Consider the following 24,754-nt stretch of genomic DNA (forward strand, 5'->3'; position numbering starts at 1 on the left):
TGGGTCAGAGAGTTGACACCTGTGAGAGATGTTCATCAATGTTTTCTTAAAGACAGCCAAATCTGACAGTTTTTACTTCTCCATACATTCACTCTTCTGTTTTTCTGCAAAGTTAGCCTTCTATAAGAAAAATACACCCACTTGATGCCCCTCCATGTTTTCCATGATTTAAAGAATGGCAGTAGATTGCAAGATCACAGCACAGGTTATATCAAGGCATTTCAGAGTGGAAGATTTGTGACTTCAAAGGACCAAAAGAATAACCTAATCATACATTAAGAATTCCTTAAGTACTAAGAGTAGTAGCATTGGGTCTTAGATAAGGTATTGTGTCGGGTGTTAGATAAGGTATTATTCCAAAGAAATAGTAATCTTCATGAACAGGTACGAGTATAGTTAAAAAAGGTTAAGGTCAAGCAGTATAGTAATAACTGAAAACAACATACAGATATATATGAAGTGCATGCACGTATATACATCTTCGTAAATTTTAAAAAATGTATTTAATCATAAAAACAGGAATTATACATGAGTACAAGGGAGATAGGCTCACTAACTGGCATTGGTCTCGCATTTTCTGCTTGCAAGGTTATGCTAATTTAATAGCAAATTCTCAGCACTGCCCCCTTTTAGTTTTTTTCTTTAAAAAGACAAAGGTAGACGTACTTTACTTACACATTTTACAAAGAGCCAGCAACAGACTCCAATTGTGAAAGCTTTACCTATAACAAAGATGAAAGGAAATGACAGGATGCATTAGAATTTCACGAGTTATGAAGCCAAAGATGGTAGGAATGGTGGTACTGGTTTTACCAGCACAAATGGTGCTGATGAGAAGGGAACATGCTATATGGAATATAAGTTCATACTTCAAGGTTTTACTTCGTATCATCACAAAACTGTCTTCTTGATTATCCTCATTGTCCCTCCCACCCTTGACAGATAGCGAGACATCTTTCCAAGCCAGTAGTTAAGGCATTTCTSTGGAATCTAGTAAAATAAGGCACAAAGTCCTTACCATATCTGATAAAGACTCTTGACACACACTTGACACGTTTTTTTGTGCTTCAGCAAGCTAACCATCTCTGTGTGGAATGTTTGTATTAGTAGTTGTTCATATTAGTAACTTAAAGCAGACTGATCTTGCATTTTTGATACAATTTTTAAATGCTAATTAAATTCCTCAGTCTACAATCATACTAGAGACATTAAGAACTCAAAAATTACTGTCAGGCAATTGCTCTGCTTCAATTAACACAGCACATTGTCACAGTAGAAAAAGGCACTATGGCACGGCAAAGACTGATAGAATCAGATATCAGATAGAATCTGAAAACTGTAATCTGATTATCTTTACAGATAGAACCTGATAAAGATACAGAACTGTTTCTACAYGAACCAAAAGTATTTTTACAAAAAACAGTATCAAAGACTATATCAACCCTCTATTGAGGGCTACAGTCAGATAGAAAAATACAAATAAAAAGTAATTATTGACAAAGAACTGTGATAAGATGAAAGATACTATGCTTTATAAATAAAGATGTCATTGTAACCAAAAAAATTAGACACAGGGATTTTCCAAGTCACTGCGAAATATAGTTAGAAAAGATACATGTTTAGTTCATGTGTTTCTTGGCCATGAGTGATTTTAATAAATTGAGGAAACTGCCAGGGAAAAAACTGACAGTATTTACCAGAGTGGAAATAATGATCCTGGGGGATAGGGACAAATGAAGACAAAAATCAGTAAAAGGYAAAACTGATATTCTAAAAGATTGCCTTCTTTACAAAAATGAGTGTTATGTGCAAGGGCTCCAGCTTACTATATTCAGTACATAAACAATACCTTATAATCTGTATGGAAAAAAGCTTCCAAAGAAACCATAATGAGCAGTGGAAAATGAACAAGCACAGACATCAGGGCCCTCCTATTTAAGGCAGTCTAACAGAACACAGCATTCCTGTATGTGCCCCCAAAACAATGGGAATTTTTTTCAGAGCAAGTATTCATAGTTGGGCATATAGATCCCTTTTACTTAAGCAGTTAATCTACTGTAAACAGAATTTTTAAAGAAAAAAAAAAAGGGGGTATCTGCTCCCAAGAACTAACAATACAGCTGGTGGAATGTAAAAAGTATTTCTTACAGCTGACCAGCTTGCACTATAGAAGAACTGCCAGATCTACCACCTGACAAGCCCCTTAAATGGAAAGAGTTGTACTACAAAAATAGTAAAAGTATTTTAGATATATTTTAAATGGTTTTGCAAAACAACACAGCTCACAGGTGGCACCATAACTTGAAATTCCTGCCTCTTTTACTCTTTCAGCAGCTCTCTCAAATATCCAAATCTTTAAAACTAATGGGAAATGCACAACCCTGAAAGAAGTTAAATAAATAACAGAGCTGATTTCAAAAAGTTTTGAATGTGAAACAGTTCTTAATAACTCATGTAAAACATATTTTGAATACAATTATTAAAAAGTGAAAAAGGTTGAAACAGGTTCAGATTTTTATCATTCTTAATGTATCAAAAGGAGTAGAAGAAAGGATATGTGGGAAATGAAAAGAATTAAACATGCATTGTTCTCATTTGCACACGTAAAYGAGGTAAAGTTAGAACATTTCACGCAAAATCCAATCAAATAAAATTTGCTGAGTGAACCTAMACTTTTTAGTGTTTGGTTTACTAGGATTAAATTTAAAATAATGAAGCAAAACACACACTTATCCAGCTAAGCAAAACAATTAATGAAGTGCTGTTCTGCACTACCAAAACTACAGAATGGTATTGATCAAGTACCTGCTCTATTCCTTCCTAACTATTTCACAGTTTTACATTAAGGGAAGGTTTTTTATACCGTTACACTAATTTTACATTAGTCCTCAACTACAAAATATCTTTTAAAAAATTAATGGGTCACAATTCTTTAATAGCAATTTCAGCAAAGCCACACAACAAAGTTTTAACACTTTCTTTTTAATTTTTGAGTTGAGTTGCATATAGGAAAAAAAAAGAAATTTATAAATGATTTCTATGTAGATGAGACAGTTTATTCTACAAAGATATTCAACATTAAACAAACGATAACAGCAGGACAAAATGCTTAAGATTAGTTGAATTCTGGTTTTGACACGTTCATATTATCCAAAGGTGATGATATACCATCAAAAAAGAAACTTCTACAGTATGCCCATAACCTACCGCTTCCAATACTACAATTTATATTCTACATCGTGCTGTTATTCCTCATTTTTATATTAGGAACCACTTCTCAAATCAGAACATCCGCCCAACATTATTCAAAGTCTTACACTTTTCCTCAATGAAAAAAAAAAAAAAAAAATCTGGTCATAAATTCTGGTCATGCTCGCATCTACCAGCTTTTACCAGGCCACCTCTATCAGCTGGGGATCTGAAGATGGATTATTCCTTGCATTTCAGCTCCCCAGAGGAAGAACCCTTAATATGGTCGTTGTCACCACGGTAGAAAATCTGCATTTTTATTCTATCTTACTACTGCAGCTTAAACTTCAAAGCACTGCTCTTCTGATCTAGCTAGCTACATCACACCAGCAGCTCTCTGCTGGGAAACTTCACAGATATTCCTGTGCTGTAAAGGACTTTTCCTGTACATACCTCCTTAAACTCCAGCAATTCATACTATTCCAGAAACAGTACAATCCAGTTTTGTCCTCAATACTACACCAAAGCAAGTTCAGTAGATGCACTTGGTTTACTGAACAGCAATCACCTTCAAATAAAGTTCTAAAGATATTATTAAACATCATTAAACACATCTCGCCACTAACAGAGACCTACATAACAAGGTCCACAAATGGAGGCACACAAGAAGGTCCACATAACAAGGACAACCACACTCTCAAAGCATGCCTTGACAGGCAAGCTGTTGGACAAAGCAGTTTGAAACAGAAGCATACTTTACTGCCAAGTTATCTTCCTCTAATTAGTTTTTGTTAATTTTTCATTTCTCTTTTTTTGTCAACTCAATAGCCTTCAACATTTACTTTAGCTATTTCTTTTAATTCTAGTTTTAGAATTTAAGGCATCCTTCCCCTTGTCACTCTGCTATCTTRCCCTGTTATATAGAGAGTATATCTGAAGGCCAAAATGCAAAGGATGTAATGGCTACTAAGAAATACACAGAATATAGGGAAAGAAAAGCTTTAGCATTCTTTGTTATTTAAACACATCAGTGGCAACACATTTACAGGCAAAGGTTCTTTGAAATCTGGGTGTGAAACTGCTAAAGATCTTTGAATCTAACTTGCAAAACATAAACCCAAGCTGCATCAATGCACAGGCTGATTAAGCATACTGAAATTATCTACGTTCCTGAACTTCTGCAGCATTAAAAACAATGCATTAGCAGTAAAAAAAAGGCACACAAAGTTCACACACCTATTACTAACTATGGTGACAAATTATTCAAACAAGCTAAGGGGTAGTTTTCACAGACCACCATTGCTTTTACAAGCAGCTACAACAGATTATGCAGAACAAAGATATCATTACATAAGAAACACATTTTGGAAGCTACCAATAACAATGATATTGTTAGGGATTTGGTGAATCTAACATTAACCAGACTTATCAGGGAATCTGCTGCAAGTAGGCAAGTCAAGAGACATAAGTAGCTATTTCATATATACTATCATATACATATATATATATATATATAGCACCAGCTATTTGAGGAGCATAAGGCACACATAAAATGTCAGTCTTGCATTAAAAAGTTAGAAAGCAGTTGTAATAATTGCCCTATTCTTCATCATTTCTATGTAAATGAATACATTTCTTAAATCTACCCTTTGAATTGAAGCTTGTTCTGCATTATGCACATTTACATTATTTATCCACATTACTTCTCTGAGAATTTCGCTATTTATTCCATAGTTTCCTATAAGTAATTTGGCCCAAGTCAAAAATACCTTAATTACAGTGTTACCAAAGATGAACTTTCCTAAATAATTCTACAAAAAAACAATTTGACATCACCATACTCTGAATGAGTAAGGAAGTCCCAAATCTGGAAAATAATATCCTGTGCATAGATGTGAAACATAGCATTAGAAGCTTTACTTTTCAATGTTAAAATTATCTGGAAAAGTAAAGTAATTTATAAAAGGTCAGAAAGAAATTTACATTCAGACCAGAAAAAAAWTGATATAGTAAAATATAAAATAGTTTTAAGTAAACTTTGCGGAGTTGTATCACATAAAAGTCAGGAAGAAAAGGTTCATTTGTCAGTCTCAAGAAGTACACCTCACTCTACACAGACTCAAGTTCATTTTTAATGTTTTCTTCCCACTGAAGAATAAGATACTTTGCAAAGAAGCAACTGGCTGCATACAGAGAGCATCCCCAACCTTACAGGATTAACACAATTATGTTATCATATTACAGTTAACACAAATATGCTATCACAAAAATGGCATTAAAAGCATATAATTCAAATAACATTTTTGCCTGAGAAATGTTTTAAGAAAATCTTTCAGTTTTCTTCACTGTGTTAGCAATTACATTTTAAGTGGTAATTTTCCTCCTTTTTTCAACTTAAGCATTCAGTAGTACTTTGTGTATACTCGGTTTATAATTTCACCCAGCTGACAAGCAAGGTTAGTCATTTTCCTGCTTATGTGGGCCAACAACAGGGAAGAGGAAAACATTAGAAAAATAGGAAAATGTGATTATAAAACCACAAAAAGTAGTAGCAAACACTGCAGCAGGAGCTGAGTGGAGTAACCAAAACAAGTTCAATTCATATTTTGAAATCCGTTAGATATAAAATTTCCATTCACTCTGACCTTCTAAATACAGTAAAGATATGGAATTGAGGTAACAACCAGTTATTCCCTGCCTCTGCTAACTGAACATCACAGGTTCAGCAGACAGATATGTACCATACTAAAGTTACTGGTAAACCCAGGTTTTCCAAAACTTTTGCCATTTTAACCATTAACACCTACCAAGGATTCTGACAGTAAATTCAGAATTTGYATTTACTGGCCATAAAGATATATATTTCAAATAGCATAACAGAACAAGTGACTAATCTAAAAAAATAAAGCTMTCCACTCTAGACTGAAATGATAGTCTTACGAAGGAACAACACAAGAAAACGGAGATGATAAAGAATAGGTATCTTGTCACCCAAGAGCAAACCCGCCAGGGTGCTAACAGAGGACGCAAGTAATGAGTACGCAGCATTTCTGTTGTTACACTGTATATGATAAAATAAACTAGACTACGCAACCAATACATTTGATAATAATGTTTGACCATATAAAATACAAAACTTGCCATATAGTAAAAATGTCCAGAAGAGAGTACACAGACCAGGTTTTGTTAATGCAAATTTTACAGAGGACGAACAATAGTATATGTACTGAGAGATGCCTAGAATAAATGAATATCATAAAGTAATTACATGTTTTAAGCTTGTGTTGTTCTATCCTGCTGGATTTCAGCTTTTAACTTAATTTCTGAATGTTTACATGCATTTTCTAAGCTATATGTTCTGTTAGTATTCAAGCTCCTTTGCCATGGGTAGTTGACATATTTTAAACTTTCTTTTGCTCACATAATTTTGGATTTGATAGGCATCTGCATCTAATGTCTCAACGTCTTACTAGCTACTAAAGCTGAAATATATTTTTGTACAACTGAAATCCTACTTTCTCTGCCAACATGCTTGCTTTAATTAAAACATCTGCATCAGACAGTTTTTGAGCAGCCAGGTGCAAACTGTAGGTAGAAGTTTTAACTTTTAAATTGATACCCAACAACTCCAGAGGARCAATCATTTTTCCTTAATAATGATAAACAGTACAAGCTTGCAAATAGCTGGTCCACTCTCCAGAGAACATATCTCATTTTAGAAAATGGACAGATAAAATAAGCATTTTTTGCGTTAAGTTGCTTTTAAGTGAAGGGGGAAAAAAATCCTTAAAACAAGTCTAAGTGAAGATGTGCTTCCTCTGGGAAAAGAAAGCCCCCACCCTACTGGGCAGGGTTTTGGCTGTGATTGAGGAAGATAAGAAAACATTCATTATTTAAGTTCAAGAACTCAATGATCAATTTAATAATTCAGAAAAACACCAACTTCTTTCGCTAATATATAAAAATCTGGTACATAGATGGCCTGAGAAAAATACTATAAAATGAAACAATAAAATAAGCTTATTATGAGAAATCTTGCTACAGTCTTATTTACAGGAGTATTCCCTCCCCCTCTTTTAAAAAAGAAATAACAGTTCTGCAATCACCTGTTCAGAGCTTTGAAATTCTATGATGTAAAAACTTCCTTCCTCACTTCCTCAGAAATCTTTTTATGTCCTCTAGCCATTATAATACGAATTCCTCCTAGCATCYTGCATAATACTCCAGTAACTATTCAAAATGCTGACGCTGAACCAGTGTTAGATTAATTGGTGCTCTGAGCACCATTTTTATCCAAGCATAAAAAGTCAAACACTATGAAAACTATATATTTAGAACCTAGACATTTTGAAATATTGATAATGGGCATTCAACACTGGACTGTAATTCTCAAATTAAACAACTTTAGACACCAGGTTTATCCAGAGAAAAGAATGCAAGGATGAAAGCAGTAAATGCTTCCTTTTCTTACAGTGCCTATTGTTTATATCAACTTTGCAGTGACCATCCTAAGGGAAGAAAGCTGCTCTCTTCAATACTGACAGTGAATCTTGATGTGGTTAAAATATTTTCCAGTCCTATAGACAATTCTCATATGTCAGCAAAGAATGATTCACACAAAGGCATACCTTACGAAAACTGGAAGAGTAGTATATTATCTTGGATACCTTCAATTTAACAGGATTTAAAAGAACTATGACTCCAAAAATTACTTCCTGGCACTCCAGCAATCACATACCAGAAATTAGGAAATTCTTCGCTTTATCTTCTAAAAACACAGAAGAAACTAAATGATGGTCAATCTTTATCATGACTTGAAGGGACTGAGATAGAAGGCCACTGCAAGCAAGAAAAAGCAGAGTGCACATTTTCCCAGTATCTCCAGTTCTTGTTGAATCCTTGAGGAAGTTCTAAAGAGGATACAATCATTTTTTGTTTTATCTAAGTTCTCTTTGCCTCCAAGACAAACATTCAACATATGTGATATAGTTAACTATGAAAATGATTGACCTATTTTGTATTGCTTTACCTTCGTTTGAAAAAGTAAACTACACTAGTGTTAAAGGATCATAAAAGAAAACTCAGAAAAAGCCTGGASTGTCACTTTTTCCAGTGTAGGTGTACAATATATACGAGGAGAATCTCAAAAAGATATCTCAAAGGATTTTAAAAAGCTTTTCATTTGCTGATGACACATTTTTCCCTGAAATAAGCCACTTCCTTTCTAAAACCCACATAGTACCTTAGTGTCAAGATTCAGTAACTTCTCTTAAAGTCTATGTACATATTTTTCTTACATAAAACACAGAAGACTTAAGTTCTCATTTTCCATGATTTAAGATATAACTAAATTGTTGGTCTTGTCAGATTTCAAACATTTCCATTCAATAAAAAACATTCTCTTTAGCAAAGACTGAATTCATGCCATATCTGAAAAGCATTAAGCACAACGTGCTTTCAGCACTACAGCAGGCATTTTAGAACTGTCATGTTACTGAATAATTAGCATACCCAATAAAAGGTGGAGAAACAAACTCTTCTGAACCATMTGAGTATAAATAACTGATTTTCAGACTTGAAAAATCAAAGCATTACAGCCCTCTACGATAACTAGAATTAAAACAGGTGGATTTCTACGCTAATGAACATATATTGTACATTACTATCGAATATCACAATACTTATTCCTCCAGGATTTCCTTGGAACCCTAAAAATAATATTCAAAAAATGTTAGCTCGTGTGGGTTTTTTTCAGTCAGACTCTCCACTTCAGCTGTCCGTAACAACAAAGCCGAACAGCCAAAAAGCTATCTGTTATCAAGCATAATCACTTGCATTTTGATACTGCACACTAGAAAGCATTGGATATCACAGGATCTTTTTGCAGTATAAAAAGCCAAAAGATCAACAAGTATTTGTCCACAGTCCATGAGAAACCCTCATCACCACAAAGACAAACCAAGCTGCATTCAACTGAGTGAAAAAAAAAGTCAATTACATGAACTCAAATCTAGGCTAACATATTGTGGAAATGTTTGTGGGATTTTTGTTTGTTTTTCATGTAAAACAAAGTGAAAGGAGGTATTTCTGCAGGACAGCCAAAAACAGAATTCTATAAAATTGAAAGATAAACAGCATGAACAAAACGCACTCCAAGCATCTGTTTATTTTGTGCATAGATGTTATTCTGCAAAATCTCTCAGACTTTCTTTGCAACTATCTGAAAAACCTGAATACATGATTTTTACTAATAATGCATAAATGAACAACAAATACCAACAACAAAAAAAATCTACTTCTCTATTAAGACCTGCAAACAAAGCAGCATAGTCCAACATTCAGAAAATGGACTTGAGCTTGAGATCAGTACTCTATTACTAACTTTTCAACTTCTGTACCTTTCTTTCAAATAACCCTCATTTGGGCTATACTCTTTTCAGTAGTCCCATGCGACAGGACTAGAGGCAACAGGCACAAACTGAACCACAGGCAGTTCCACCTGAATATGAGGAGAAATTTCTTTACTGTGAGAGTGACGGAGCACTGGCACAGGCTGCCCAGAGAGGTTGCGGAGTCTCCTTCTCTGGAGATATTCAGATCCYGCCTGGATGCAAACCTGCTCTAGATGACTGCTTGAGCAGGGGGGTTGGATTAGGTAATCTCCAGAGGTCCCTTCCAACCATACCCATTCTGTGATTCTGTGATTTTGACTCTCTACTGTGAAGCTTATTTCTTATTAAGTATTTATACATATAGTCTTATAAAGGTCCTGTTCCTGGTGATAGCACTGAGAAACAACCATAACATAAATTAGCCATTGCCCCCACAAGGTTTGTTCAACTATGAAAAATGACTTTAAAACAGAAAAGAAAAAAATTCCTTGTTACCCCAACAGCTATCAAACTGAATATGCTCGGTTCACTTCTTTTTTTCTTCCTGCAAGGACTGCACATTTACAGAGATCTGACTTCCTTCTTGCTTATGCATCACTAAAACCGAAAATCTGAGTGTCACAAAGTGGTTAACAATTCCATTAAATGGGCCTGAAAATGGAATAGAATCTAGTTCATTCACTAGTATCTGTATTTGCTCTAAAATACTAACAAGAGCAAAAAGAAATGAAAATGCAATCTAGCTAGAAAAAGCAAGTAGAAATGAAATGAATACATGCAGAATRCAGATCCTTTTGACTAAGAGGATACCATTTTAAAATAGGTATTTTTCAGAAGTGTAAATTTTTAAAAAGATTTCTCAGAGAAGCCATAAAAATCAGCTAAACTCCATCAAAAAAATCTATTTGCCTTGCTTATCCAATTATAGTGAAAGCAAACATACTACAACAGTGCATTCCAAACTGCAACCTCTGAACATCATTAACACCTGTAGCCGAGAAAAAGGTGAAGGAGAGCCGAGCAATGCTGTGAAGAAACATAACAAATGTAAAACAAAAACTACTAGTTAATTTTCAAAATTTCGTTCTTTGATTGTATGGAGGCTCAAACTAGCCATTTTAAATACTAATATCTACCTTCACCAACTAATTAGTTCCATACATTGGCATGATGATGAATAAATACTTCACTAGTAAAACTGTTCATCATCTATATTACCCGTAGTCTCATTTCAAAAAGAGCAAAAAAGTAGGGCCATTTTCACCATGTCTTTGTAAGTCTGAAATTCTTAACAAATTATTCATGAATTCTCTCTCAAAATGTGTAATCGTAACCTTTGCAATCTCCAATTATTTTACAAGTTCTAGTCATTCTAGTTCTGGTCATTTTATTGCCAGAAAGTTCTAGAGAAGAGCAATCAGTTATTTCCTAAGTAATTCTACCATGACTAAGCATCCAAATCAACTTCAACTTTTTTTTGACTAGGAAATCATTTATATATCTCAAAAGTCATAGACTACTGTTTTTAACTTGTCAAGCACGTATATAACATTTCTACAAATCAGATGAAGACCACTTTCATGCTCACACAGCTACCAGAAACTTAGCAACTATGGCACAAAAATCGTTCTTCTCAACAATCATCAAAAATCGCAAACTACAAATAGCTTTTGATTTCTGTTAAAATATCTACTTCAACAAACGGTAGTCGGGACACAAGAACAATTGGCTATATAAATACAGAAATACTAACTTAAAGGTCCATTCCCATTGAATTGTGCCATTAATATTGCATTTAGGGAGAACAATAGAGCTTGCTGCAAAAACACTCATCACTGCAAAAACACTCATCACTGTTTTGTTTTTGCCTCTTTTCTTCCCTGCTAAGTTCCTCTTCCTTCCACAGAAAATCCTATAGGGTCAAAACCACTAGCACACAGAATACTACAGACATCTTAGACTAATAAATATTGCCTCATCATCTAAACAGAAGCTCGGACATAGTGAAATTAATTTTAATCTAATAAGATTAAATCTACTAAGAGTTTCTCAGTTGCCTATATATGATGCAAACCAAAAAAGGCATATGTAATCAATAAAAACTCAATTTCCGAAGAAACAAAAAAGCAGCAACCTTTCAACACTTAAGGAAATTTATTCTTACTGCCTAAGTTACAATACAATAAAATTCTGGCTTCGTTGTTTTCTCCCAGCCACAAAACATAATCAACATTTTATACAAAAACTGTTTCAACAAGAACTTTGTAAAACTGCAAGCTGTAAATGTGAGAGATCCGTGAATAAGGATGGTATCCTGTATCTGAATAATGATTGTATATGTTAGTATAATCCTGAATGAGTGCCCTTATACAGCATGGTGCTGCTAATGCCACTGTGGGTTTAACTCCCATATGGGGCTATGTTGAGGGTTGGACTAGATGATCTCCAGAGGTCCCTTCCAACCTCACCATTCTATGATTCTATACCAAAGACTGTAATAAATTGAATATATTCCATAAAGACAATTCATATCATAGTGCTACACAAATATTTTCTATAGCTATTTATTTTTCCACTAGCTATAGTTGCTCTATTGATTTCTGCACAAATGCTGAAATTCAGAAATTGCTGATTATTGAAAAATATATTTCAACTATATGATTAGAGAAAATAGGTCAGAACACAAAATTGCCACTTAGCATCTTAGCAGTAAGATTTAGAAATGTTACTGTGCAACTGTTGCAGAAATTCAAGTAGCCTGCTATTTCTGAAGCTTAAGATCCTGAAAACTGTCTCAACAGTTCAATAAGAAATTATTCATATAACTATTTTTGAATAAAAAGATTAATAACCAGGTATGTCAACTTTTAGTATGATACGCTTCTAAATCTGAAGCACATTCCTCATAATATTCTCTACTTTTCTCAAAAAATGGTTTTTGTTAAGTTAAAAAAAAATAGCAAAATAAAACTAAGTTAAGTTACAACCTAAAAGATACAAAGCATCAATCATTTCTGATATCCCATTGGGGGATAGTTATCTTCCTACTCTTCACATACTTCATTTGACTTTTAGTTTGCTCTGATTTTCCAAATTAGTATTAGTTACTTTTTTTCTTATTTCACTGATATGCTGTCCTTTTTAAGGCTCCRATAAATCTTACAAACTCTACTGAAGGATCTGAAAACACTTTTAGCCAAAAGCAAACTGAAGCTCCAATATAGTACAGGAGGACAGTGGCAGATGTCAGTTTTGCCTTAATTTCTCCAAACAAATCTTCCAGAAAGAAGTACGCCTGTGCAAATCTAGCCAAGAACTGGAGCCTGCTTGCACAACATAAGCAATCTTTATAGTCCATTCAGTCACAACTCTGTTTCAAAGTTAACAAAAAATAATTAAATCAGTTCTTTAAGAATATATATTTTATTTATGTACATATAGCAATATCCACAAGACAATTTTATGTTAAAATATTCTGCAGCCACTATTTAAAAATTACGTACAAAATAAATTTAATGTACAAAATACCTTGAAGGTATACAATCTGAACACATAAAATCATATGTCTCCATAGTTTATTATTTTCTTTTGTACATCCATATGTGGACACAGACACGGGTACTTTTAATATGTGAATTCTAAACCACATACAGCTAACCCATACCATATACGCTAACTGCAAAATGCAGGAAGTTGATTATTTTAAACATAAAAATAAACAGATTTGGTTAACAGCAATTTCAGCATTCACTAGGCAGAAATACCTCAGTGCAAAGACCATATACACAGCTCTTATACAAAAACACTATATATATCATAACATTATTCAGCAATCTAAGAAAATCAAGACTGCCACTGATCACACAAATCTAGCTCTCATCAAGGAAATTATTAACATACCTGTTTCATTTAAGAAGTAGCTACAGTAACATATTACCTTTTGTCTGTAAAAACAAAATTGAAATTTTCCATGCATTGAAATAACTAATCTCTGCTGAAAATTAATTAGAATTCAGGCTTATCCAGCACTTCTGCACTTTTGCAGTCTTCAGCCTGCAGGTTTGTACTAATTCAAGGTTTACTTCAGGATTCAGGATTGCACAATGGAGAAAAATCCCTTCCCCCACCAAAATCATGAAACATTTATATGTAAAAATCTAGCCACCTAACAGATCCAAAGTTGTGTAGTAAAAGACCAATCCCCCAGTAAAATCCATGCAAAACACATTATGCTGATGCCCTCTGGCTTCAACCACTTGTTCAACACTTTATCTACATAAATGTCATGGCAAAACACAGTTCCAAGAACACATAGTATTTATCCATACTTTCCAAATGAATCCACAGGACATAATTTAGGTGTATGCTCAGTATTTGGCTCCAAAATTGTCAGCAGTGCTAAGAAGTTTTGGGCCAAGAGGAGCAGTGAGGGGAATGAGAAAACAGTGAAAAAGTTCACTAAGAATAATAAAAGATTCAGGAGTTTAAAAAAAAAGGCATTCCATGAAAATTTAGAAAATGTTTGTATTAGAAATCTCTGCCTCCAGAAACACTAAGTAGGACCCCAAGAGTATTTGGAACATAAGAAGTCAAAACATCTCACAGTATAGCCAAGCGGACTGTACCAAACTTTGTAAATTACTAAAATAATTAAAAAAWTTTTWAAAAAATAAAAAAAAAATCTACTAGAAGAATACAATATTAATTGTAAACATTCCAAACAGGATTTCTCATCTGGATTGGAAAAATAGACTTGTGCTTTTAAGCAGTGAAAAGCTCATACTCAGACTAACTTCAGAAAATGGATGATTGAAGTGAAAAGTATTACATACTGTTCAAAAAGCAGAACTAACTATGAAGACTTATTAATTATACAACCAGTGTACAAACAGTATCAGTCAGATTTCTGCAAACTATATTCTCAAACTGGAAAATGACATTCTATCAGAGAAGGCTTGAGAAACTATTTGGATGCTGGTTCACGGAGGAAAGAGAGGTCCTGAAGCAAAAGGGGAAGTAAATCAATTCCGCTCTTGAACTTACCAGAACATAGAACGCAGTAAAGTGTAAGTATTACAGTCTGATGTGCAAGAATACAGATAGCTTGATTTAAAAACATGTCATCCAGAACATAAACACTGCAACACTGTCATTATATAACACTTTTATTAGTAAGGATAAGAAACGAAGTTCATTCAAGAGGTCAGAGGTCAAACTATTATAAAAAATGCAAAGTATATGCTATTCATAGTCCCTAAATGAGACTATAGCAAAATATCAATCAGACAAACAAGCAAAATATACAAAATATGAAATTTGTACCTGAGAGCACTGGAACATGTTTTATTTTTATTTAAAAATAAAATTATAGTGCAACCTGAAATAAGGAATAAATCTAAGTTTCTGTCATCTTTTTGAYGCGACATACTGAACTAAAATTAGATTTAAAATTGAATCTGTTGTTCCATATTAGCTGCCAACCTTAGGATGGATAAACACATGGCAATTTATGAACAAATGTATTTCTCTACTTGTAGCTCTACCTTTATTGCACCTCACGGAAATCGGAGACCCTGAAAGTCTAWGAAACAATTAACATGTACTAATAATTAAGTTGAAACATACATGTAGTTACTAGTTTGCCTAACAGGTGCATCAGAATCTGGTAATTATCATCTCAAAAAAAATAAAAATTCCAATAGCCTTATTCTGATCTTCTAAAGCTTCAAAATAACAGCCACAGATGCCAACAATAGTAATGGAAATGTATTCTCTTCTAAGGGTGCTTTCTTCAAAACAGACAAGACAGATACAAAGAGCACCTCTGCTTTGCCTGAAATTGTTTTCTTTCCCTCATTAACCAAAGACATTCATGCCAAAATTGAAAGGAGAATTGTTATTCCAATACTTCTCCGGAGTCTGAAAGAGAAGTCTGAAAGACTCCAGAATAAACCACAAAATCCTACAGAAACTTCTCATGAAACATATGCTACGTGGAACACCTGCAAAATAGGTGTTCTAAAATTCTCAATATGCCATTTTGACTCCTGATGGGAAAGTGAAGGGGTGAGACCACACAATTTCAACTTTAAGTACTGCCCTACAAATTTGGTCCTATCAAAACCTAAACACATCCTATCACAACCACAGCCATTAGAAACAGAGGTTAGCAAGGCTTTTTAAAAAAAATGTAGTTGTAACATTGTAACCAGAATAAGCAGAGAAAAGTGATATCAAGTGAAAATACCAATTATGAGACTGACAGTTTAATAACATACCTTATCAGAAAATATAACCTTAAGAACATTTATTAAAAATAAATCCCTAAGACAAACAGAAGTTCCCCTTCCCTAAAATACACATCACACAGCAAAATTAGTGATTTTTTTAAAATAATAATTCAGTGTCCTTCCCTATGAAGTATATTTTGAACACCAAAAAAGGTGTTTAAAGCCGCCTACAGGTATTTATAGAAGTTTTTATATATATATATATATATATGCAATTTCTATATACTGAAGTTCAAGATTTTGTAAAAGTTAAAAGTGTTAAATTGCCAGTGAAAATGAGGCAAAAATAAAAAAATCCAGTGCACCAGCTTAAAAGTTCATACACAAATTTGTTACCAATCTTACAGTAAGAACTGTCATATGCTTAGTTAAAAAAATAAACACTTAATTCTGGATTATAAATAGATCGCATATAAAATTTATTTCTTAAATTTTTTAAGATACCAAGATATAAACACTGATTCTTTCCCATACTTTGTGCTACTCTCTTGTAAAAGCTCTTTTTTGGTTAGCTTTCACAATATCATCAGGAGATGCTGATTTGAAGTCAAATGGTGTTATGGCTATTACAGGACTGATTTCCTTGGGTTTTACTTCTTGCACTTGCCTATTGTACAGGAAAGTTTTATGTATACCAATCACACGCCGCTTATAACCTTTTGGAGGGTAACGGAGACACAAGGTTAAAGCAAAAGCTGAAGGTTTTGCACGCAGCGCTTTTATCCACGAAAGGGACAAATCCTGCCTCTTAGGAATAAGCCCCCTTTTGGCTTTTTTATTTGTTTTAACAAAAACAGAGCATTTCCCTTGCTTTACATTTAAAAGTTTAGTTTCTGGGATTAAGATATTTGATTGCCCTACTACATTTTGTTCAGTTGATACAYCTGCTTTTTTTATAATGCTACTTAAGTCAATGTTTGTTCTTTTAGAGGGCCTTATCTCAGTTACATTGAGCATAGAGAAGTCCTTTGCTTGTTGAGGTTTACCTACTTCAATAGTCTCCGCAATTAAATCTGACAATGACAAATTCTCAACTTCCTTTACTGGAGAAACTTTGGAGAGGGCTAGAGAAGACAAAGATCCTGTTAGCTCTGGCATCACACTTGAAGTTTGAGGTTGACTTACTAGTTGTGATATTGCTGAGGTCCCCAATTTCACTTCTGCGAGACTTGCTGTTGAGTGGGCATAAAGATCAGCCAAAGAATAACAGTGGCTTGAACTGCTTTCCTGATGCTCCTGAAGTAAGTCAGCCAATGATGTACTTCCAGACTTTGTCAATGGCAAAGCAGCCATCTCTAAAGTGGGGCTTTCCTGCTTTCTACCTTGTACAAGTGAAGAAAAATTTTCAAGAAGTTCATTCTCTCTATTTACAGTATGACTGACTTCATTATCAAGAGCCAATTTTCCTAAAGCACTCGCTAAAGAAGGAGGACTATCAAAATTTGCATTATTATTGCAATCAGAAGTATTTGAAGAAACAAAAGGCATGTTGTCTTCAAGACTCAGAGACTCGCAAATCACATTCTGCATCAGTAAGGATTTCAAGTCCTGTGTTTCCTTGCATTCCAGCTTCTTGAAGGAAATATTTCCAGATGTGTTACTTCCTATACTATGGTAAGCATTTTCACTGTCAAGAATCAAACTTACTGCATTAGCACCTTCTGGTAGTTGATCCTCTGCCTGTTTATTCAGAGGTTCATATAATGTTCCTTTACCCAAATCATCACTGAAAGAAGATGACAGAACAAGTGAAGAGGATTTCAACTGTTTCTTTTCAGATAAAGGCATATTGGATATTTTAGCATTAGGAAGGATTTTGTCACTTGTAACAAAAGAGTAACAAGTTGAATCACTTTTGGCCCTCAGGTTTCCAAGCCCAGATGTGYTGGTGTTATCAGTAACATTTTTTACTCCACAAGAGACATTGTCTGTATTAATAAATATTTCTGGACAACAAAATAAGTCTCCTTACCTTACAATAGCCAGTAATTTTCAGATGGAAGCATGGTCACAATGAAATATCCATTTTTTTTTAAGTAGACGGCAGCAGCAGCAAAATCAAGAAAAAATATGGAAAGGCATTTAATTACTAAATGTTATTGAAAAATATGCATTACTCTACAATTACAGAATCACAGAATAGGTGAGGTTGAAAGGGACCTCTGGAGATCATCTGGTCCAACTTCCCTGCTGAAGCAGGGTCAGCTAGAACAAGTTGCCCAGGACCATGTCCAGTTGGGTTTTGAATATCTCCACAAACAGATTCCACAGTCTTTCTGGGCAAGTTGTTCCACTGTTCAATTAAATGATGGGTATTTACTCAAATACCACAGAAGTTTAAAAAAGAAAAAAAAAGCTAAGAAACGTCAGCACAGATTACCAAGGTTTACATATGAATCAAAACAAGAAATTTACTGTATAAACACTATCAAGAAAGGAGAGGTATTTAGGGGGAAAAAGGGGATGTTGGCTCACCAAAGAAACAATGGAAGCGCATAGAACTTTTTAAAATGTTGTCCAACTTCTGGGACATACTCATACAGTTAAAGTCACTTACTAGAAGACAGCAATTTACTGTGAACTGCAGATGGTTGCTCACAGTTTGAATTTAAGATGAGATTATGGTTTTATTCTGACTTCTAGCTCAAGAAAACCTGTTTCCTTTAAACGTTTTTAGAACACAAGCACTTAGAAAAGATGGCCATACTTAATCTTCTCATAAACGACTAATACAATAAGCATCTTCATGGTTTTTAAAGCCCAAATTACACTGTGCATAGAAATGAATCATCCTGAAGCCAAACATAATTAAATAGAAGTGTACCTTTTGTCGTCTTTCCTATAATCACAGCGTCCTCATTCTTGGTCTTCGTATTTTGCTTACTGTCTTGTGAAAGCACAAGATCCAAAGCTTTCTGTACATCAAATTTACTATCCAGTACTGCTTGTGCCATTGCTTGCTCTGGTACAGACTCTCCCAAAACTTCTCTCATTTGATCAAGGCATGAATTAAGACGGGCTAAAAGAGACAATTTATCATTATAAGCTACAAAAGAAAAGTTTTAATGAAGTGGCCTAACCACTAACACCACACATCTGATAACAAGATATTTTTCTCCAGTTTCTGTTAAGAGATAAAACCTTTATAAAGTGATTTCAGTCTCACTTCTTTCCATAACAGGCTTTACCCCCAAAACATGAAGAACATTCAATTCATTTAAAATATTGTAATACGGAACTATCATCAACTACCACATAATGATCATTAAGTTCTCAACACTGAAATATTTTGATGCTGTAAAATTAACTAGCTTTAATGCTGAGAAATGATGTGAATAATCACCCTTAAATTATCCAAAGTAATTTAGTAAGTCAATGCAGAATTCCCTTTAACAGCACAATTTTTAAATGTTTACAGACACTATAATTACCATCCAAAATAAATARCATTTGTCAGGTCTTAACAGTGGAAAAATTCTAAATATTAGTGATTCTGAATCAACACTCCAGCTTCCAATTACCTGCTATCTTTACCTTTCCTAGAACTGTAATACTTTTTGAGGGTCATATAATCCATTTTTCTTTGTAGCAGGTTTCTGTATTCCTATCAAAAACAGTTTTGAATGTGAATCAAAATGAAAATTTTTAAAAAACCTTAGACAATCAAATCCTACCACAAAGATATATACCAAAATCATTTTCAAAGTTTGAGTAAATCTTACTTAAGGAAAAAGAGACTACACTTTAAATAGCTCTCAATGGTTTTGAAAAAATAGTAGTTTTCTCAAACGTCTTTCTTATTTCAATTTAAGTCACGATATAAACATTGAATTAGTGCTTAATTTCTCTCTGACCAACCTCTTTTTAAAAAGTAAGTATTTACACAGTACAGTAAATAAACTTCCTTATCTCAAAGTAGCCAGTAAAACACCAAAAAAATCAAAAAAAAACATCTAGCATAAACCTTGACTAAGATTGGTTTCTTAACATTCTTGACTTTCCATACAACCAGAGACTGAAAATTCACCAGGCTGCCATTCACAGAAGTAGTGTGCTGGTCAGACATATAAATACAACATCAGAAGAGAAGAAAATCTCTTTGAGTATCAGTTTCTGCCAGTTCAGTTTTCAGGAAGATTACTCAACACCACAAAGACCACTACAGATTATTTGAAAACTTCACCAATGATGGCAAGTTTTAAAGAACTTTGCTAAGCCAATTCAACACTACTTCCAACTTCTACAAGGTTATTGAAATCAGCATCCTTAGTCCACATGACACAGCAAGTTAATTTTCCCCAGACATTTCTGCTGCAAAACAAGAACCAGTAGAGCTCCACAGAATGTGCTGGTCAGCCCTTTTATTATCCAGCACTCAATGAACAAACTTTTCAAACTCTTTGCCGCCAGATTGGAGTCAATGATTTTATTTTCATGGCCAACACTGCCACATTGTTTCCAAATAATCTGCAACTATACTGAACAAAGTAGGTATTTTGGCACCACTACTATTAAGACAGTTTTTGCAGTGGATATGGTTATTTTTAGGTTTCTTTTCCATCTTTCTAAGTCCGAAATACAACTTTTTTCTTCTTCCAATACCACTGAACTCCTTAAACAGCTAGTGGACCTTGTCAAAAGCATTCTGAAAACTCATTATACTATACTGACTACATTCACCACCTGCTTGCTGACTCTTTCTAATTAACTTCTACAACATTATTATTTCCTTCTACAAAAACATGTGGATTACACTGCAACTTGTCATGTTTACTCATGTCCATGCATTATCATAGCTTCTGCCAGTTTACTTGATGTGGAATCTAGAATTCTCTGCTATTCCAGAATTTCAAAGAAATTGTTTTAAATATTAAATTCATTCACTCATTTTATTGCCTAGCCACTCAGCAACACATTTTATTCCGTGTTTACTAACACGGTAAAAATAACCCTGATTATTCCCACAAAAATCACAAATGAAGTTAGCGATTACTACTTAGGAAAGAGAGTTGGGCATCTTTTTCATGAAGTATGTAATTACGCAACAAGCCAGCAAGTTTAAAAATGAAGTATTATTTCCCTCCATATAAAACTCAGCTTGTAACATGGAATTCATGGCTGAAGAACTGAATGGAAATCAAAGTCTAATGGGTTCAAAACGAGATTAGACAAGATTATAAAGGATGCAGGTATGCAAACCTATCAAGTATTGGTTTGAGGAAATGTCTGACTTTGGAATCCTGTCAAATACTGCCAATTGCCATAATCTGGAAGGCATTACAGGCAAAAATCATTATACAAATATTCTGCTTCTTATACTCTTCCCTAGACATCCATTTCTGGAGTTAGGTTATTGAGCTACATGGACTCCTGGTTTAAGCCAGTAGAGATGTTCTTATGTTTGAACTTCTTATCAAATCTCACTATTTCCAGAGAGAAATTCAGAACATATTTTTCAGTGTGCAAACAGATTTCAAGTAATATATGAGAAGGCAGCTAGGAGCTTAAAGAGTCACCACTGAAGAGGTGTTTCTTACAGTACTCCACCAGCTATACTCATAAAGGGTGTTGTTCTAGTAAGAGATTCCAGAACAGTGAGCAGTTCAAGTCAGTCAAGTAACAAATACTAATTTAAGACTATTTCTGTAAGWCTTCATATCATAAGAGAAACTTCTCTAAGGATAATAATTATCTTCTACAATTACCTCTATCAACTCCAGACAACTGATGATTRGTTGTAACATAACCAGCAGTATCTTCTGTACCTTCATAGCCATATTCCTCTTCTAACGGTTCAGCAAATGCTGCTGGTTTGTCTCGTCTTGAGTAGATAAATTGAGCTGCTACATATGGGGAAAAAAGGGTATTAAACATATTTAAAATAYTTAAATATTTTTCTTCCTTTAAAAACAGGCTTAACAAGCCTATCTACAGAAAATTTAGGATGCTAGCTTGTTGCAATGATCTGGAAGTTGGGGTTGGGGGAAGCAGGGGATGGGGCACGAAGCAGGAAGGGGCAACATCACTGTATAGTGACCACTATCTGAAGACTGCACAGAACGGAGCAGTTGACAGTAGAATATAAATAATTCATCGCATAGTGAAAATACCACAGGTTGGGCAATATCCTTGTATGTCTGTACATGATGTAAGAATTCTACAAAGTTCAGTATTCAAACAGAAGACAGATACTCCAGCTTTCAAAGCCAATTTTCYATACTGAGTTGCCTTCTATGACCTAATGCTCTCTTCATAATATTGTTCTACATCTTTATATATACATACATATACATATATATATAGGTACAGCCAAAAGATTACCATGAAAATAAACATTGTTTTTACTTTATGACACTGTCCACTTATCGATAATAGTCTACTTGATTTAAGCACATTCTTCTGTTCGTGAGATTGAATTAGAAATATAAGGCATGCATTAAAATATATATATATGGCATATATAGTTAAAACTCTTTCCTGAACATGAACTTCAATTACTAAATAATCTGAGAAGTTTACAAAATATAATGTGAACATATGTCCTCACATGTTATGTTGTTTTCCCCAGATTTGAAATACATACGAAAAGCTTTAATATCTTCCATTTTTTTTATCCTTCATACTTTCGTATTCTCCAGTTAAGTTAACCTTAGCAATGGTTTTGCAAATATGTATCATTTCATATTCAATCACTATAGCTGAAGCAACTATTACCATTACAAGATTGCTGCATCATCAATGAGAGTTTATATAAAAAAATTCTTAAGAAAATTATTGTGCACAAAACTAGAATTATTTTTGTGATCTAAAAGCTTACACAATTAAAAAGTAAATATATTGCACATTTTCATCACAAAATACAGGCTACCCTATTTCTTTTAAAGTGACTTGAAAAATTCTCAAAACAAGGCTTAGAAATTAAGTGCAAGACGATCTGGGTTTAAATTCGAGAATGTGACTACAAATAATACAAACACCTACACTTGCTTACCTAAAATGAACAGGTTGACACAGTAGCATTTATTTGCATATTAATCTTAAAAGGTCTGATCAACTGAAGTACAAGTGACCAGAGGTCAGATAACACATCACAGATGCAGGGGATTTAAATCAATTCTAGGTATTTGCAGTAGCACAGCTTCACATCACATCAATTATTTTTAGAGCCACTTCAGCTCTAGAAACATTACAACCAAATTCGGGGAAAACCAGAACCCAGATCTTGCCAGAGGCACAGAGAACATAAACTGTTTCACTGCATCCCAAATGACCATCCATTATCCAAGATAATACACTTATATAACTAAACATGCAGACAGTTGCCTAACATGACTTTAAAAAGCACACAAATCCTTAGCGCTACTTAACTGACTTTAACAGGAGTTAGAAAGCTAGGCACCCTTGAAAGTTTCACTAGCTGCCTTTAAATAGTGCTTTCTTCTAGAAATAAATATTAATTTTATTCCATTTTTTTAACCTAAAATCTCACTTGCATTACTTAGCCAGCTGTTTATTAATTCATATTTTAGTTATTTTCCTCACCAGCAAACAGAAGTTGTGTGTATATATTCTTCCAGGTTAATCAAAGTAGGAATTAATGGACAATGCCTATATGTGATCATTTGAACTAACCTGTTGAAGGAGAAATACAATAATCATCTTCTACTGATTGGCCATACACATCATCATCTTCAAAATCTAAGAAGGAGAGAGAGCAAGATTAATCTATGCAATTTTTAATTACTTAGAAAGTCAAAGGAAAGTTTTTATATAAGGTTTTAAGAAAATATCTCCAATATTCCAGTAGTTTTTATTTACATGCATAAGAAATTCTGGATCACAATAACAGAACTTGAATGTTTTAATAGTCTACTCATTATGAAAGCAGAAAAAAGTTCAAGAGTTGCAATGCTTCACCATCCTCCTCCTTCAGCATCTCCTTTGGAAGACCTCCCTCATAATTCAAATGCAACTTTCTACAGCTCCACAGACTTTCATCCATGGTCTTGTACTTCTCTTGATATTTCCATCTGATCCCTTCAATAGCCTTATGCATGGACAGTTCAAATACAATCTTTACTCAAACAATTAAAGATTTCTACTCCATACCTGTCTTATTTTTCAACTTTTCTCACTGATCTATCTTTATAGCAGGCTGCATGTCAACTCAATTTCAGCAAGGCAAAAAACACAATTCATAATGCCCTCCTGCTATGCCAAATTGTTTCAGGCAAAAGGGTATACAGTTTGTGTTACTGTAATGCGTATACATACTTTGCAGATGCCCACTCAACAGCAAAAGATCAGAAACAGGCGTAAGTATTTCCTGCATTTTTTATATGATCTGACAGTCAACAAAAGAGCTGCACTCATACTAAAGAGATCTTTAAAATAGTAATGTCAGCGTGTTCATTTTTACACAGTGCAAGCCAACACAAAGAAAACCTTTGCAAAAAAAGGGGCAACTATCGGTTTGCCTAAGCTAATGGGACAGCGCACACAGAAAACTGCAGTGGTGCACGTATTTGCTTGGGTCTTATTCAAGAGCTCGTTCATTCCAGGCAAGCTCAAGTAAAACATGACAGAAGAGCATCTAACAAACAGGTTTTTCACTGAGCTTTACCCTCAAGAGTGACATTTCTTCTACGAAGAACGGCCACTGCCTCTTTTCCAAGTTACAGCTGAACATCAGCAACGCCCTGCTAGAGAGCGGGACCGCAAACACCCAGAAGATTCAGCAAGGGCGGGCGCTTTGTACGCGRGAGCTGCTTTGCGAGTCGCTCGCAGGCCGCTGCGCAAAGAGGCCCCCGTCAGCGGCCGAAGGCAACGTGGGCAAACCCCCGCCGCGCCTCCGCCGGGGCGCCAGGCCCGCGCCTCCCTCGG

The 24,754-nt window shown here is 34.4% G+C and overlaps 1 protein-coding gene across 1 annotated transcript in view; it reads right to left on the reverse strand.

Annotated features, from left to right (window-relative positions):
* HBS1L (HBS1 like translational GTPase) overlaps positions 1-24,754 on the reverse strand; it is a 62,746-nt gene that overhangs the window by 37,511 nt on the left and 481 nt on the right. The window contains exons 2-4 of the mRNA XM_085301876.1: positions 23,504-23,569; positions 21,577-21,714; positions 18,696-18,890 (exon numbers count right to left, since the gene is read on the reverse strand). Of these exons, the coding sequence (XP_085158002.1) occupies positions 18,696-18,890; positions 21,577-21,714; positions 23,504-23,569 (399 nt within the window). The remainder of the gene's footprint in view (positions 1-18,695; positions 18,891-21,576; positions 21,715-23,503; positions 23,570-24,754) is intronic.

This window comes from Rhea americana, unplaced genomic scaffold (assembly GCF_003343005.1).
Source record: "Rhea americana isolate MKP2758 unplaced genomic scaffold, rheAme1 scaffold_180, whole genome shotgun sequence".
NCBI classification, from domain to species: domain Eukaryota; kingdom Metazoa; phylum Chordata; class Aves; order Rheiformes; family Rheidae; genus Rhea; species Rhea americana.